Source organism: Aquarana catesbeiana, linkage group LG08 (genome assembly GCF_042186555.1).
Source record: "Aquarana catesbeiana isolate 2022-GZ linkage group LG08, ASM4218655v1, whole genome shotgun sequence".
NCBI lineage: Eukaryota > Metazoa > Chordata > Amphibia > Anura > Ranidae > Aquarana > Aquarana catesbeiana.
In genome coordinates this window covers 307,633,843-307,649,578 of record NC_133331.1, presented here as the reverse complement: position 1 = coordinate 307,649,578, position 15,736 = coordinate 307,633,843, and the positions used below count along the sequence as shown (strand labels likewise).

At 45.6% G+C, this 15,736-nt stretch overlaps 1 protein-coding gene across 1 annotated transcript in view; it reads left to right on the top strand.

Moving 5' to 3' along the window:
- Nucleotides 1–1,894: 1,894 nt before the first annotated feature.
- Nucleotides 1,895–15,736, top strand: part of LOC141106914 (uncharacterized) — a gene marked incomplete at its 5' end in the record, with an annotated part of 60,026 nt that continues 46,184 nt past the window's right edge. Inside the window, 10 exons of the mRNA XM_073597843.1 lie at nt 1,895–2,026; nt 2,113–2,236; nt 2,316–2,413; nt 2,530–2,679; nt 2,806–2,941; nt 6,801–6,898; nt 7,014–7,163; nt 7,290–7,425; nt 7,917–8,774; nt 9,341–9,967. Coding sequence (XP_073453944.1) covers nt 1,895–2,026; nt 2,113–2,236; nt 2,316–2,413; nt 2,530–2,679; nt 2,806–2,941; nt 6,801–6,898; nt 7,014–7,163; nt 7,290–7,425; nt 7,917–8,774; nt 9,341–9,967 — 2,509 coding nt within the window. The remainder of the gene's footprint in view (nt 2,027–2,112; nt 2,237–2,315; nt 2,414–2,529; nt 2,680–2,805; nt 2,942–6,800; nt 6,899–7,013; nt 7,164–7,289; nt 7,426–7,916; nt 8,775–9,340; nt 9,968–15,736) is intronic.

Here is a 15,736-nt window from a genome sequence, read left to right as displayed (position 1 = left end):
TTACTCTTTTGAGGCTGGAATGCTGATTTGGAACCTCTTTGCAGGAGTTTATTTCGCAGTGGACCCTTCTCTCTGTAAAACACAGAGGATGTGCTCTCTTTAAAAAAAAAATAAATACAATTAAAATAAACTTCTCCATCCAAATCTTCAGTGCTAAGGCAGCTAGGCAGGCAGGCACAATTCCCCAGTCCTAGAAGGTACAGGATAATAAAAATACTCTGACGGACAAGTAACACAGCAGAAAGTAATGAGAGACCTGGAAGGAGGCTTACTAGAGCAGAGCAGCAGATTGACCACCTGGAGACTGAGATCAGCCTAGAGGACAGAGGCTGCTACAAATCAGCAGTGAGCATTCTGGTGTTTGCTAGACAACCCAAAGAGGAAGCTGCCTCTGACCTCCCCTGCTCAACTCTGAGCTTCCTGAAAGGAGTACATGTGGATGCGGTGAACTACAAGTCCCAGCGAGCCAAACCACTGCCTGAACACACAAAAACATGGAAGGAGAGAGTGCCAGCACCTGCCTAACGAAGGTATATACAGTCATTTATACTGCCAGTGACCTTTGCCAGAAATGCACATTCATTTATACTGTACCATACAATCCCAGCACCACGGGAACCCACCTCCTCAGGAGATTTACAGCCTATATGAGGGGTGTCTTCTGAACTGGGAGAGGTTGAACCCGACAGGATCGATGGATGGATGTAGAAAAAATGAATAAATAAAAAAAAATAAACTTTAAAAGGCATCCGGAGCGAGGACAAAAAAAAAGATCATTGGTGTGGGCAGACAGCCGCTCTTTTATGGGCTAGAAAAGAGGTGGTCCTGGAGGGGTCAGAGGGGGCGGAGCTGATCCATAGTAGGCTGACATGGGGAAGTCCAGGAAAAGAAGATATCCAAGGAATTGAGAATGCCAATCAGCAGTGTTCAAACTCTAATAAAGAAGTGGAAAATGAGGGGTTCTGTTGAAATCAAACCACGGTCAGGTAGACCAACTAAAATTTCAGCCACAACTGCCAGGAAAATTGTTCGGGATGCAAAGAAAAACCCACAAATAACTGCAGGGCTCTCTGAAAACATGTGGTGTGGCTGTTTCAAGAAGCACAATAAGGAGGCACTTGAAGAAAGATGGGCTGCATGGTCTAGTTGCCAGAAGAAAGCCATTACTATACAAATGCCACAAAGTATCCCGCTTACAATATGCCAAACAGCACAGAGACAACTCCATGCCCAAGAGGGTTAAGGCAATGCTGAAAAATAATGATGGCCACACAAAATATTGACACTTTGGGCCCAATTTGGACATTTTCACTTAGGGGTGTACTCACTTTTGTTGCCAGCGGTTTAGACATTAATGGCTGTGTGTTGAGTTATTTTGAGGGGACAGCAAATTTACACTGTTATACAAGCTGCACACTCACTACTTTACATTGTAGCAAAGTGTCATTTCTTCAGTGTTGTCACATGAAAAGATAGAATAAAATATTTACAAAAATGTGAGGGGTGTACTTACTTTTGTGAGATACTGCACATGATGTTCTTCTTCCGCCGAAAGGGTAAATGTTCAGTTGTTCATCCGAACAGTCAAGGTTTGGTCCAAACTTTTTTTTTGGACTGAATCTTGAGGTCATCCCTAGTATAGACATTACACATCCTGGTATAGTCCAAATAATTCTCAGTTTATTGCCTATCAACAGAGAAGAGTGTCCTATTTAAATCAGTAGGAGGTGAGGAGGATTCTGGGAGGGTCACGTGACTTCATCCTTATCTCTATAATGAAAACATTGTTCTATCTAGAGAGGAGAGAAGGATTGTATGACGTCTTCATTGATAATTACTTTCTCTCTATACACAGAATTATAAAATTGTGAAGGAAACATCTGGAGATCCATGAACACCCAGCAGTCATCTTCACAGGACATCACCCATCACAGTGCCTCCACCTCACCGCCTGACAACAGAGGTAACCAGTGCCGAGAAGATTCTAGAAATCACCAACAAGATCATTGATCTGCTGACAGGAGAGGTGAGCGGTGCCGGGAATTCTGGGACATTATCCAGTAACAGAGAAGGGATGTGTCTGGATGGTGACTGTATCATTGTGTGTGTCAGGTTCCTATAAGGTGTCAGGATGTCACTGTCTATTTCTCCATGGAGGAGTGGGAGTATTTAGAAGGACACAAGGATCTCTACATGGACGTCATGATGGAGAATCAGCCGCCCCTCACATCACCGGGTAAGAGGAGACTTTATTGTAAAGAAGAGATCAGTATGGAAAAAACAATGTATTCAGTCAGTGTGTGTGTTTCCAACAGATGGATCCAGTAATGGGAACCCACAAGAGAGATGTCCCCATCTTCTGTATTCCTGGGATTCCACACAGGAAGATCACACCATCCCTCACCATCATCCGGTAGGTGGGAGTGAGCAACTAAAATTTAAAAAGAATTCTAACATATGAGACCACATTCTTCAAAATAACTTCTTGTTCCTTTTTAATAAATGTATTCTGTCATCTTTGGGGTTTAGGGTGAAGGATTGAAAGACATCAAAGCTGAGATTAAAAAGGAAGAAGAAGAGACGCTGATGAGTGGAGCTCAGCAGTCTATGGAGGCGGATAGTCTTCAGTATTCCCGGGATTCCACACAGGAAGATCAAAGCATCCCTCACCATCATCAGGTATGAAGAACTGAGCTACAAAACTCAAAAGTTATTCTAAACTAAGAGATAACTTTCTTATAGATATTTGTTTTTAATATTGAACTTAATTTTCCAGATATTTTATTTTTTTGTTGTGGGGTTCAGGATAAATTAAGAAAAGACATCAAACTTGAGGTTAAAGAGGAAGAAGAAGGGGCGTTGGTGAGTGGAGATCAGCAGTCTATGGAGGAGATGACCATGAAAAGTGAACAGGAGGAATCTTCTCTTTATATCAACAGAAGTAAGTAATAATCACTAAATGCAGAAATGTTCACAATTTTCTTTTTCTTCTATGAGTATAAAAGATGAATTTAAATAAGTGCAACGTGAAGATACTGTACACCATATGAAAGGTCCCTCTCCATTCCTCAATATAACGTCATGTTCCCAACAAATGAGGTGGAGATGCTGTATCTTTATCTGGTTTGTATTGATATTTTATGTTATGATTGCACCCAATTCCATGCCAGAGCTCTGAGATACTGTAGAGTGTTAGTAGGGATGCACTGAATGGGTTTTTTGGTGCCAAAACCGATACCGAAAATAAATCTTCCTTGATCCCGAAAACTGAAACCAATACCGAAACAACACCGATAACGAAAGTAACTGTTTTTAAAAATATTTTTATACAGGAGATGGTCAGCGACTGGGGACATGGTGCAGGAGATGGTCAGAGATTGCAGGGATGGTACAGGAGATGGTCAGAGACTGAGGACATGGTACAGGAAATGGTCAGAGACTGAGGACATGGTACAGGAGATGGTCAGAGACTGCAGACATGGTACAGGAGATGGTCAGAGACTGCAGACATGGTACAGGAAATGGCCAGAGACTGCAGACATACTACAGGAGATGGTCAGAGACTGAGGACATGGTATAGAAGATGGTCAGAGACTGCAGAGATGGTACAGGAGATAGTCAGAGACTGAGGACATGGTACAGGAGATGGTCAGAGACTGAGGACATGGTACAGGAGATGGTCAGAGACTGAGGACATGGTACAGGAGATGGTCAGAGACTGAGGACATGGTACAGGAGATGGTCAGAGACTGAGGACATGGTACAGGAGATGGTCAGAGACTGAGGACATGGTACAGGAGATGGTCAGAGACTGAGGACATGGTACAGGAGATGCTCAGAGACTGAGGACATGGTACAGGAGATGCTCAGAGACTGAGGACATGGTACAGGAGATGCTCAGAGACTGAGGACATGGTACAGGAGATGCTCAGAGACTGAGGACATGGCACAGGAGATGGTCAGAGACCTTCACCAAGCGCACATAGTGCTTGGGGGACGTAACCCCTGCAGTACTTGCAGACATTCGCCTGCAAAATACCCGCCCCATGGGCAGAATGCGACACGCAAAATTCAGCTTACCTAGTAATGATTGTAAGGTTTGCAGTTGCACTTTGCAAAGTCCCAAGATCCCCCGAATCTCTGCTTTCAATGCCTTCAACCTATCCTCTGGCAGCCTGCGATCCATGGCATCCGAGTCTAAAACGATGCCCAAGAAACTCAACACCGTCTTGGGACGCTCTGTCTTCTCCGGTGCCAAAGGGATGCCAAACTTATCAGCAACATGCTCCATCGTGGCCAACAGGCTCGCGCAAACTTCTGATATAGGTGGGCCCATGCAGAGGAAGTCATCCAAGTAGTGTATGATGGCATTTACTCCCGAGACGTCACGCACCACCCACTCAATGAAAGAACTAAACTGTTCAAACAATGCGCAGGATATAGAACACCCCATGGGCAGGCAGCGATCCACATAGTATTCTTCCTGCCAATAACAACCCAACAAAGGAAAACTGTCCGGGTGAACTGGGAGCAAACGAAAAGCCGACTCTATGTCAGCTTTTGCCATCAGTGCCCCCCACCCAAAACACCGCTGCATCAAAAGACATATAGGAAACCGCTCATACCTCCGGGTCAATGGCATCATTCACTGAACCCCCTTTCGGGAATGATAAATGGTGAATTGGCCTAAATTTATTAGGCTCTTTCTTCGGCACGACCCCAAGAGGTGACACCACCAGATCCGGTATTGGCAAAAAAGGAAAAGGACCACTCATGCGGCCCAACAAGACCTCCTTCCGCAGTTTCTCCGAAATCACGTCCGCATGTTGTAAGGCTGACCGCAAATACGGTACGTTTTTTTCCCTGTTTAAAACAACGGGACACAGGGTGTCCACCCCCACAACCTGAACATTCGTGCTTGTATTTGCACGACCCCCCAAATCTGCAGACACCCTCGTTAAATTGCCAACAAACCCCTTTTTTTCTTGTGGTCGATTGTCCGGGGTTGGATGAGCCACCGCCCCCCCTTCGAAAAAACGGACTCGTCGGCCCAGCCAATGTCAAAAGGCACATCCATAAACTGATGTCCTTATGATCCCACCTCAAGGACGGGCGTTTAGCCCTCCGCTGCCTAAATGGCTCAACGTACCACAGCCATGCTGTTCCCCCGTAGACTCTGTGTGCCTCTCCCACGGAGTCCAGATAGCAGAACAGTGCCGAGCAGTGTTCTGGGTTCTTTTTCCAAATAACGCTTGCCATTATCGCAAAGGCCTGCAGCCAATTCATGAAAGTCCTAGGGATGAGCCTATACCTCCTTTTTTCTTTGTCCTCTTTCTTGTTATCCTCTGGCTTCACCCTATCCAGATTGAACTTTTCCAGCGGTAGGAGCGCAAAAATCTCCACATATTCTCCCTTCCAAATTTTCTCCTTCACCTCAGGTTTTAGGTGTGCTCCGAGGGGCCCCTCAAAACACACATAAACTTTGCATTTTGTAGCATCCGCCAACCTTGCTAAGTCCTGTTTTTTGCACCTTCCACTGTTGCCCCCTCTGACGTCTTGGGCACCACCTCCCTACCTGCCACCCTTGCGACCTCCGTCGCGGGCGCCGCAGGCTCTGTAGCAGGCCCGGGGGAAGTCCCCGTGCCCGTTGTCAACCCGTTCGTCACCCCCCCGACCCCAGGAGGCACCCATGCCGCCGCAGACGGCTGTATACCACTCGGCCCTGGCTCAAACTTGTGCACTAATTCCTTCAAACCCACTAAAAATGCCTGCAACCCTGAGTCCGCCGTGGCGCGGTCTGCAACCAGCGCGGCCGGAGGGGAAGGCACAGTCGTGGCCGACCGCCCGCTGTGACCTGACCCCCACTACTAATCACCCCCACCTCCCCCACATCAGTACCTCCAACACATGAAGTAATACATATAGACTTACCGGGATGCCTGGAAGGGGTCCCACCAGCCGACGGTCCCGTCTCCACCGCCGTTGGACGTGCTCACTGCCCATCGTCATCCGGCTGCGACAGCTCACCTTCAGACCGGTCTACTGCCATCTCCTCTTCACTAACCGACAGCTCTCCAGCGGATGCGTCACTGGATGCTGGGGACCCGCGGTTCTCCAAACCCCTCCTCCCTGCGCCGGATCCACCCACCGATTTGTGGGCCACTTTTCTGGGCCCTCTGTCCTCCTTCCCGCAGTGCCGCGCAAGGCCTCCGCCCTTCTGTCATTGGGGGGCCACCGGCCGCGGATCTGGGGTGCTCGGCTACCGTCGCTGATCTTTCTACCCGCCGAAGCCCCGCCCCCGCTGCATCAAAGCCAGAGGCCGGGCTCGCTATCCTCTTACTGCTAGGCCCAGCATCCACCCTGAAGCTGCTGGCACTACCCCTCCTCGCTCCATGGCCTGTCTGCGTCTGCTGCCCCTTCCCTCAAGCTCCATGCGCCGCCGCGCACTTCGCGGATGGCCCCGATATCGGCTGACCCGCATAGACCTGCTGTCTCTGCACTCTGGGAGGGAGGGGGAGTGGGGGATCTGGGGAGAAGCGAGCCGGCGGCCTGGACCACCGGACTCGTGCTGACTCACACCCCGCCGAAGTGGCCGCTGAGGAACTCTCACCCTGCATTGCTGCCAGTCTGTCCTCCAGCCATCCCGGTCCCTTGGATGCCACCTCGGCTTTCAGCCTGGCAAAAAGCTGTTCCACAGCTGCCATGCTTCCAAGCTCGCTCCTCCTGACAAACTGAGCTGGGGAGGGATCTGGAAAACAATGGAAAACAATGTATTCAGCCAGTGTGTGTGTTTCCTACAGATGGATCCAGTAATGGGAACCCACCAGAGAGATGTCCCCATCCTCAGTATTCCTGGGATTCCACACAGGAAGGTCACACCATCCCTCACCATCATCGGGTAGGTGGGACTGAGCAACTAAAATTTAAAAAGAAATCTAACATATGAGACCACATTCTTCAAAATAACTTCTTGTTCCTTTTTATAAATGTATTCTGTCATATTTGGGGTTTAGGGTGAAGAATTGAAAGACATTAAAGCTGAGATTAAAAAGGAAGAAGAAGAGATGCTGGTGAGTGGAGCTCAGCAGTCTATGGAGGCGGATAGTCTTCATTATTCCCAGGATTCCACACAGGAAGATCAAAGCATCCCTCACCATCATCAGGTAGAAAGAACTGAGCTATAGAATTCAAAAGTTATTCTAAACTATGAGGTAACTTTCTTATAGATATTTGTTTTTAATATTGAACTTAATTTTCCAGATATTTTATTTTTTCGTTTTGGGGTTCAGGATAAATTAGGAAAAGACATCAAACTTGAGGTTAAAGAGTTAGAAGAAGAGGCGTTGGTGAGTGGAGATCAGCAGTCTATGAAGGAGATGACCATGAAAAATGAACAGGAGGAATCTTCTCTTTATTTCAACAGAAGTAAGTAATAATCACTAAATGCAGAAATGTTCACAATTTCCTTTTTCTTCTATGAGTATAAAAGATGAATTTAAATAAGTGAAATGTGAAGATACTGTACACCAGGGATATGCAATTAGCGGACCTCCGGCTGTTGCAAAACTACAAGTCCCATCATGCCTCTGACTCTGGGTGTCATGCTTGTGGCTGTCAGAGTCTTGCTATGTCTCATGGGACTTGTAGTTCTGCAACAGCTGGAGGTCCGCTAATTGCATATCCCTGCTGTACACTATGTCAATCTCCATTCCTCAATATAATGTTATGTTCCCAACAAATGAGGAGGAGATGCTGTATCTTTATCTGGTTTGTATTGATATTTTATGTTATGATTGCACCCAATTCCATGCCAGAGCTCTGAGATACTGTAGAGTGTTAGACCAACATACTGTATATGACTTCTGAATGAAAGACATGAAGAATTATTATAACATTTAAACATTGATTTCCAACAGGTGGACACTATGTCCTGAATAATGTATCTTCAGAAAACAAAGCAGAAGAAAATCCCACCACACAACGTTCTCCAGGAGTGAATCGCATTACACAAATAATACATCATAGAACTTATCATATAGAGAGATCCTGGGATTTCTCTGATCCTGAGGAATCTTCTGATAATCCACATACTATTATTTTTGAATCTCACAGTACAGATAAATCAACAGATCCATCTAATCCTGAAGAATCTTCCTTAAACCATGAAGGATCTCACACAGGAGAGCATTCCTTGTCATCTACAGTGTCTGGGAATTCTTCCAAAAAAACCAGAGGGCCTCCTACACACCAGAAAAGGCGTAAGAGTGTGCGTACTTTTCCATGTTCAGAGTGCGGCAAATGTTTTACTCTCAAAAGAAACCTTCTTATACACCACAAAATTCACACGGGTGAGCGTCCCTATTCATGTTCCGAGTGCGGGAAATGTTTTATTCAGAAAGTAGAACTTGTTAATCACCAAAGAATTCACACGGGTGAGCGTCCCTTTTCATGTTCAGAGTGCGGGAAGTGTTTTATTCAGAAAGTAGAACTTGTTCATCACCAAAGAATTCACACAGGTGAGCGTCCATTCTCGTGTTCGCACTGTGGTAAAGGTTTCATTCAGAAAGGAAGCCTTCTTATACATCAGAGAACTCACACAGGTGAGCGTCCATTCTCGTGTTCGCACTGTGGTAAAGGTTTCATTCAGAAAGGACACTTTCTTATACATCAGAGAACTCACACGGGTGAGCGTCCTTTTTCATGTTCAGAGTGCGGCAAAGGTTTCATTACAAAACGCAAACTTGTTGTTCACCAGAGAAGTCACGCAGAGGAGTGTCCTTATTAGTGTTCAAAGAGCGGGAAATGCTTCAGTCAAAAAAGTGCCCATGATCGACACCAGGAAATTCACATGAACTAACTACCTTTTTAATGTTCAGACGGACAAATGGGGAGTGTGGCAAGAATAACCTCCAGAGAACATGTGTCCTTCCTTATAGTCAGAATGTATAAAATGTTTCTGTTAAAGAAAATCACTTCTTGGACCCCAGAATATTCACAGAGGCTAATAAAGTCACACAGACCCCACCATAGAATAGGCCAATCCATGGATCATACCTTTTATCGGTTGCTATTGGCAAACATACTGTACAACTTTTTTTGCTTTACTGAAGGAACTAACTTTTTATTGAACCGACTAAAGTATCATTATTTTTAAATTAGATTTAATTTAGATTCTTTATTGTGTGTTAATAACGTAATCCGATTTTCTAGAATAAACAAGAAAGCTCTACTCTACAATATTCTGTTCTGATTAATTTTTTACAAACTAACATCATTTTTAGATGATTGGTGATTGGAATGTGCTCAGTTCATAGAGAGTCTTCCATTGGTGTTTTATTAGTGATATGTGAGAGTCTAGAAGGTCCAGTTCCAGAGATTCCAGGATGTCCAGTTCCAGAGAGCCCAGGGGGTCCAGTTCCAGTGAGTCCAGAAGATCCAGTTCCAGAGGATCAAGGAGGTCCAGTCACAGAGAGTCCAGAAGGTCCAGTTCCAGGGGATCCAAAAGATCCAGTTCCAGGGGATCCAAAAGGTCCAGTTCCAGGGGATCCAAAAGGTCCAGTTCCAGGGGATCCAAAAGGTCCAGTTCCAGGGGATCCAAAAGGTCCAGTTCCAGGGGATCCAAAAGGTCCAGTTCCAGGGGATCCAAAAGGTCCAGTTCCAGGGGATCCAAAAGGTCCAGTTCCAGGGGATCCAAAAGGTCCAGTTCCAGGGGATCCAAAAGGTCCAGTTCCAGAGGATCCAAAAGGTCCAGTTCCAGAGAACCCAGGAGATCCATTTCCAGAGAGTCGAGAAGGTCCCATTCCAGAGAGTCGAGAAGGTCCCATTCCAAAGAGCCGAGAAAGTCCCGTTCCAGAGAGTCGAGAAGGTCCAGTTCCAGAGGATCCAGGAGGTCCAGTTCCAGAGGATCTAGAAGGTCCAGTTTCAGAGAGTCCAGAAGGTCCAGCTCCGCCTCCAGATGATCCAGAAGGTCCGGTTCCAAATGTGTGCCAGCTAATATTCTAAGAATACATGGAGCCACTACAAATGCCACATAGAATATTTCCATCGCTGCCATTTTGGTTATGCTCCTTATGTTCACAGTGATCAGCTCCATTATTTCCCAGTTATTATCTTCACCATCAGTGATACAGAGGTCATACCCATCAGTGGCTCAGAGAGTTTGTCAGTGTCATGTCATCTGTGTATCCCCTTTGTGGTATTGGGGTGATTACACTCATGTGGTAGGTGCTTTTCCAATGAGTTGTGCCAGAACTGTATTTTAAGGTGTATCAGCCCATTTTTATTACATAAAATAGAAAGTTCATATAGACATCAGTTGCCCACGCAGGGGTATCCAACATCACCTGAAAATACTGAGCCATCTGGCTCCTTTGTCAGCAGCACTTCTGCACTTCTTACCAGTCCCTCTGACTGTACTGTCCAACTCCCCTGGTTCATTCAGCTCCCTTAGACTTTAGTCGCAGTGCCCAGCTGCACAGCCCACTCCTGGCCTCTGGATAGGGGTTCTCCTGATGCCCCGATAGGAGCCGACCTGACTCCTGGAACAAGACCTGCTGGCTGGGGCTCTGAACCCTGGTTGAGACCTTCTGGCCCAGCCTGCAAACCTGGAAGAAAGAGCAGGTGAAGATGGAAGCCTCTGCAGCAGTGATAGTTCGCCGCTGGAGGGCTTTGTTTCAAAGTAAGTCTTAGATAGGGAGATCAGGAATAAAAACTGACTGGTAACCAGTGTTAAAGAAAAAAGAACTTTAAGAAGTGGATCTATGTTTAGAATTGTTATAAACAAGTTCTGCTGTAGGAAGGTAGTCCACCCAATCATCCTGAAATTAACTGACAAAACATTGAATGTACTGCTCTATCCTTTGATTGGTCTTCTCAATCTGACCATTAGACTGAGGATGAAAAGCAGAAGACAGATTAACTGTTACACCTTAATCTGAGCAAAAACATTTCCAGAATTTTGAAATAAACGGTTCTCCTCTGTCAGACACTACACCACCAATCATTCCAGTTTAAAAATTTCCCAAGCCATCACTTCCACAGTTGGTTCAGCAGTGGGTACCCCTTAACTGGTAAAAAAAAAGAGCTATCTTAGTGAGACGTTCAACAACTACCAAGATAGAGGTCATTTCTTTTGAGGGAGAAGAATTTTCACCCATATGGGATAATAAATATATACAAGAGGTTGAAAATATAGAGAGGAGTAAAGAATGGGAAAGGTGTGGTTTGGTGCGATTAATCCAATTATATAGAGAGACAACCTTTAAATCATTTCAGAAGCTTAGAGAGGAATATGGTATACCAAAACAGTCTTTCTATAGATATCTACAAAGTAGGCATGATTTGGACAAACAATTTAGAGGGAAACTGCTGGAGTGGAGTGGGATTACTATTCTTCGTAAAGTAAAGGATTGATATCGGAAATATATGAAAAGATATGTGAAGGAGCGATAAATGGGAAAGGCCAACTCCCTTGTAAATGTCGATGGGTAGAAGAATTTGGAGATATAACAGAGGAACAATGGAGATACATATTAGATACTGGACCATTGGTATCGCTATCCCCATTGCAAAGAACTTCCCATTTGTTGCTATTTCACAGAACGTATTACAACCCCCCGAAAGCGATTCTTATTTGGGCGGAGACCCAATGCTAGATGTCCAAGGTGTGGGGATCTAAGGGGAGATCTCATGGAGATGTCCAAAGCTGCATAGATATTGGAGGGAGGTTGTTGAAAACATAGACTTGGTCTTTGGTGTCAACTTTGAGCTGAATCCAGTGATATTTATCTTGGGATGTATAAGAAATGAAAATATTGGAAATAACAAACATATGGCAATAATTAGGTGTTTGTTCAGTTAATAGCGAGAAAATGGCTAGCAATAAATCCACCGACACATAGGGAATGGATAAAAGAGGTAGACAATACAATCCGGAAAGAAAGATCTGTGTATATATTAACCACTTGCCGACTTGCTCACGCAGATATACTGTGGCAGGTCGGCTATCCTGCGCGAACTGACGTTACCTGTACGTCAGTCCGTAAAAGCAGGATAGCAGGCACGAGCGGGCCGCCCACTCGATGTCCCCTGGCGGCCCGCGATCGCTGTATGCCCACATCCTCTTTTAATAGAGGCTTGCCTTGAAGAAGTTAGTTCTACTAGAGAGTGGTCCTCAGTTCAAGTTGCACTAGTTCTGGAATATCCCAAGGTTCACCCAATTCCCCATCCCAGTTCTTAAACCAACAAAAACCCCCAAAAAAAGCATTCTGCTGGGTTATTGAATGAAGAGACAGAGAAACTGCTCTGTGCCTGGCTGCCGTGCACCTTTAGGGAAAAGAACCTGGGACAAACAGCGAGACCGGCTTGGGGTCTGCTCTACTGAAGGAGAAGAAGAGCAAAAAAGAACGGAAATAGAAGACTCCAATAACATCCAGTTGTAGTAGACCAAAAAACAAATAGAAATTGATACTGCTTGAATACCCCAATCAGTTATCCCAGCCAACTGGCCACAGTGTTTGCAGGTGCTGATCAGGTTGATTACTGGCTTGTTAGACACATTGAGGCCTACAACAAGATAGTGCCTCAGCATATAGTGAGTGCCTCTTAGTAGACAATGTCTTCAGCTTGGTCTCCAACCCATTGGACAACCTCCTTTAACATGTTTTGTCCAATAGGAGCTCAATCGTAGAGGTCAATTGTAGTCCTCAATGTGTCTGACGATCCAGTTATAGTGCCTAATAAGATCATATAGAGATGTATATACACTCACCGGCCACTTTATTAGGTACACCGGTTCAATTGCTTGGTAAGACAAATTGTTATTCAGCTAATCACATGGCTGCAACCTAATACATTTACGCATCTAGACGTGGTGAAGACAACTTGCTGAAGTTAAAAACTGAGTTTCAGAATGGGGCAGAAAGGGGATTTAAGTGACTTTGAAAGTGGCATGGATGTTGGTGCCAGATGGGCTGGTCTGAGTATTTCAAAAACTGCTGATCTACTGGGATTTTCACACACAACCGTCTCTCGGGTTTATGGAGAATGGCCTGAAAAAGAGAAATTATCCAGTGAGGGGCAGTTGTGTGGCGGAAAATGCCATGTTGATGTTAGAGGTCAGAGGAGAATGGGCAGACTGCTTTGGGATGATAGAAAGGCAACAGTAACTCAAACCCTCATTACAACCAAAGTATGTAGAATACCATCTCTGAACACACAACACATGGAACCTTGAAGCAGATTGGCTACAGAAGCAGAAGACCACACCGGGTGTCACTCCTGTCAGCTAAGAACGGGAAACTGAGGCTCACCAAAATTGGACAGTAGAAGATTGGAAAAACATTGCGTGGTCTGGTGAGTCTCGGGACCAGTGGTGGCTGGTGCTCAAATTTTTTTGGGGGGCAAACAAACTGAAGAGAACCCATCAAATGCAGCCACTGTGCCATCAACCGCAGTCACTGTGCCCATTAAATGCAGACACTGTGCCATTAAATGCTGCCACTGTGCCCCATCATAAAATGCTTCCGTGCCCATAAAATGCTGCCACTGTGGCCCACTCGCTGTCTGCCCGGAACTTACCCTATCTTGGTGGCTGGTTAGACAGCAGTTGATGGCGGCGAGCTGTGGGACCTTGCAGCGGCGAGCTGTGTCCTCCACGCGTCTCCTCCCCTCCTCCTGATAGGTGTCCAATCGCAGCGCCTGTCCTTTCAGCCAATCAGGTGACAGGTATCAGACCAGTGCTACCTGATTGGTGGAGAAGCAGTTCAATGTTAGAAAAGCGAATATTCATTTGCTTTTCTAACACACTTGGGTGGACTCCAAGTGCAATGCTCTGCGCTCCGAGTTCACCAATTTTGAAGCCTGGTAGAGCCTATGGCTGTAATCATGTGCTTCAAAAATACTCCCCGGCCGCTGTAATTCAGGCGCCCAGCATCCGAAAAGGGGCTGGATACCTGAATAGGGGGTGGAGGTGTGAATGCATGAATCTATCCATTAGTCATAGTGGGGGGGGGGGGTGGCGTGACGGAGGGCGCGGCACCCGTGCACCCTTAATGGATGCACCACTGCTCGGGACATTCCGATGGTAGGGTCAAAATTTGGCTTAAACAACAGGAAAGCGTGGATCCATCCTGCCTTTTATCAACAGTTCAGGCTGGTGGTGGGGGTGTAATGGTGTGGGGGATATTTTCTTGGCACACTTTGGGCCCCTTAGTACCAATTGAGCATTGTTTAAACACCACGGCCTACCTGAGTATTGTTGCTGACCATGTCCATCCATTTATGACTATAGTGTACCCATCGTCTGATGGCTCCTTCCAGCAGGATAATGCACCATGTCACAAAGCTCCAATCAGGTCACTGTCCTCCAATGGCCTCCACACTCACCAGATCTCATCCAATAGAACATCTTTGGAATGTGGTGGAATGAGAGATTGGTATCATGGATGTGCAGCCGACAAATCTGCAGCAACTGTGTGAGGCTATCATGTCACTATGGACCAAAATCTCAGAGGAACGTTTCCAACACTCTTGGTTGATCTATGCCATGAAGAATTAGGCCAGTTCTGAAGGCAAAAAGAAAGTCCAACCCGGTACTAGCACAAGGTGTACCTAATAAAGTGGCCGGCGAGTCTATACAGTACCTTAAAAAAGTATTCATACCCCTTGAAAGTTTCCAAATTTTTTCATGTTACAACCAAAAACGTAAATCTATTTTATTGGGATTTTTATGATAGACCAACACAAAGCGACACATAATTGTGAAGTGGAAGGAAAATGATAAATGGTTTTCCAGGTTTTTTTACAAGTAAATATGTGAAAAGTGTGGCGTGCATTTCTATTCAGCCCCCTTTACTCTGATACCTCTAACTAAAATCTAGTGGAACCAATTGCATTCAGGAGTCACCTAGTAGTAGTCATTAGTAAATAGAGTCCACCTGTGTGTAATTTAATCTTAGTATAAATACAGCTGTTCTGTGAAGCCCTCAGAGGTTTGTTAGAGAACTTTAGTGAACAAACAGCATCATGAAGCCTAAGGAACACACCAGACAGGTCAGGGATAAAGTTGTGGAGAAGTTTAAAGCAGAGTTAGGTTATAAAAAACTATCCCAAGCTTTGAACATCTCATGGAGCACTGTTCAATCCATCATCCGAAAATGGAAAGAGTATGGCACAACTGCAAACCTACCAAGACATGGCCGTCCACCTAAACTGACTGGCCGGGCAAGGAGAGCATTCATCAGAGAAGCAGCCAAGGGGCCCATGGTAACTCTGGAGGAGCTGCAGAGATCCACAGCTAACAGGTAGGAGAATCTGTCCACAGAACAACTATTAGTCGTGCTCTCCACAAATCTGGCCTTTATGGAAGAATAAAGCCGTTGATGAAAGAAAGCCATAAGAAGTCCCATTTGCAGTTTGTGAGAAGCCATGTGGGGGAAGAAGGTGCTCTGGTCATATGAGATGAAAATTGAACTTTTTGGCCTAAAAGCAAAACGCTATGTGTGGAAAACTAACATTGGACATCACCCTGAACACACCATCCCCACCATGAAACATTGTGTTGGCAGCATCATGTTGTGGGGATGTTTTTCTTCACCAGGGACAGGGAAGCTGGTCAGAGTTGATGGGAAGATGGATGGAGCCAAATATAGGGCAATTTTAGAAGAAAACCTGTTTCTGCAAAAGACCTGAGACTGGGGAGGAGGTTCACCTTCCAGCAGGACAACGACCCTAAACA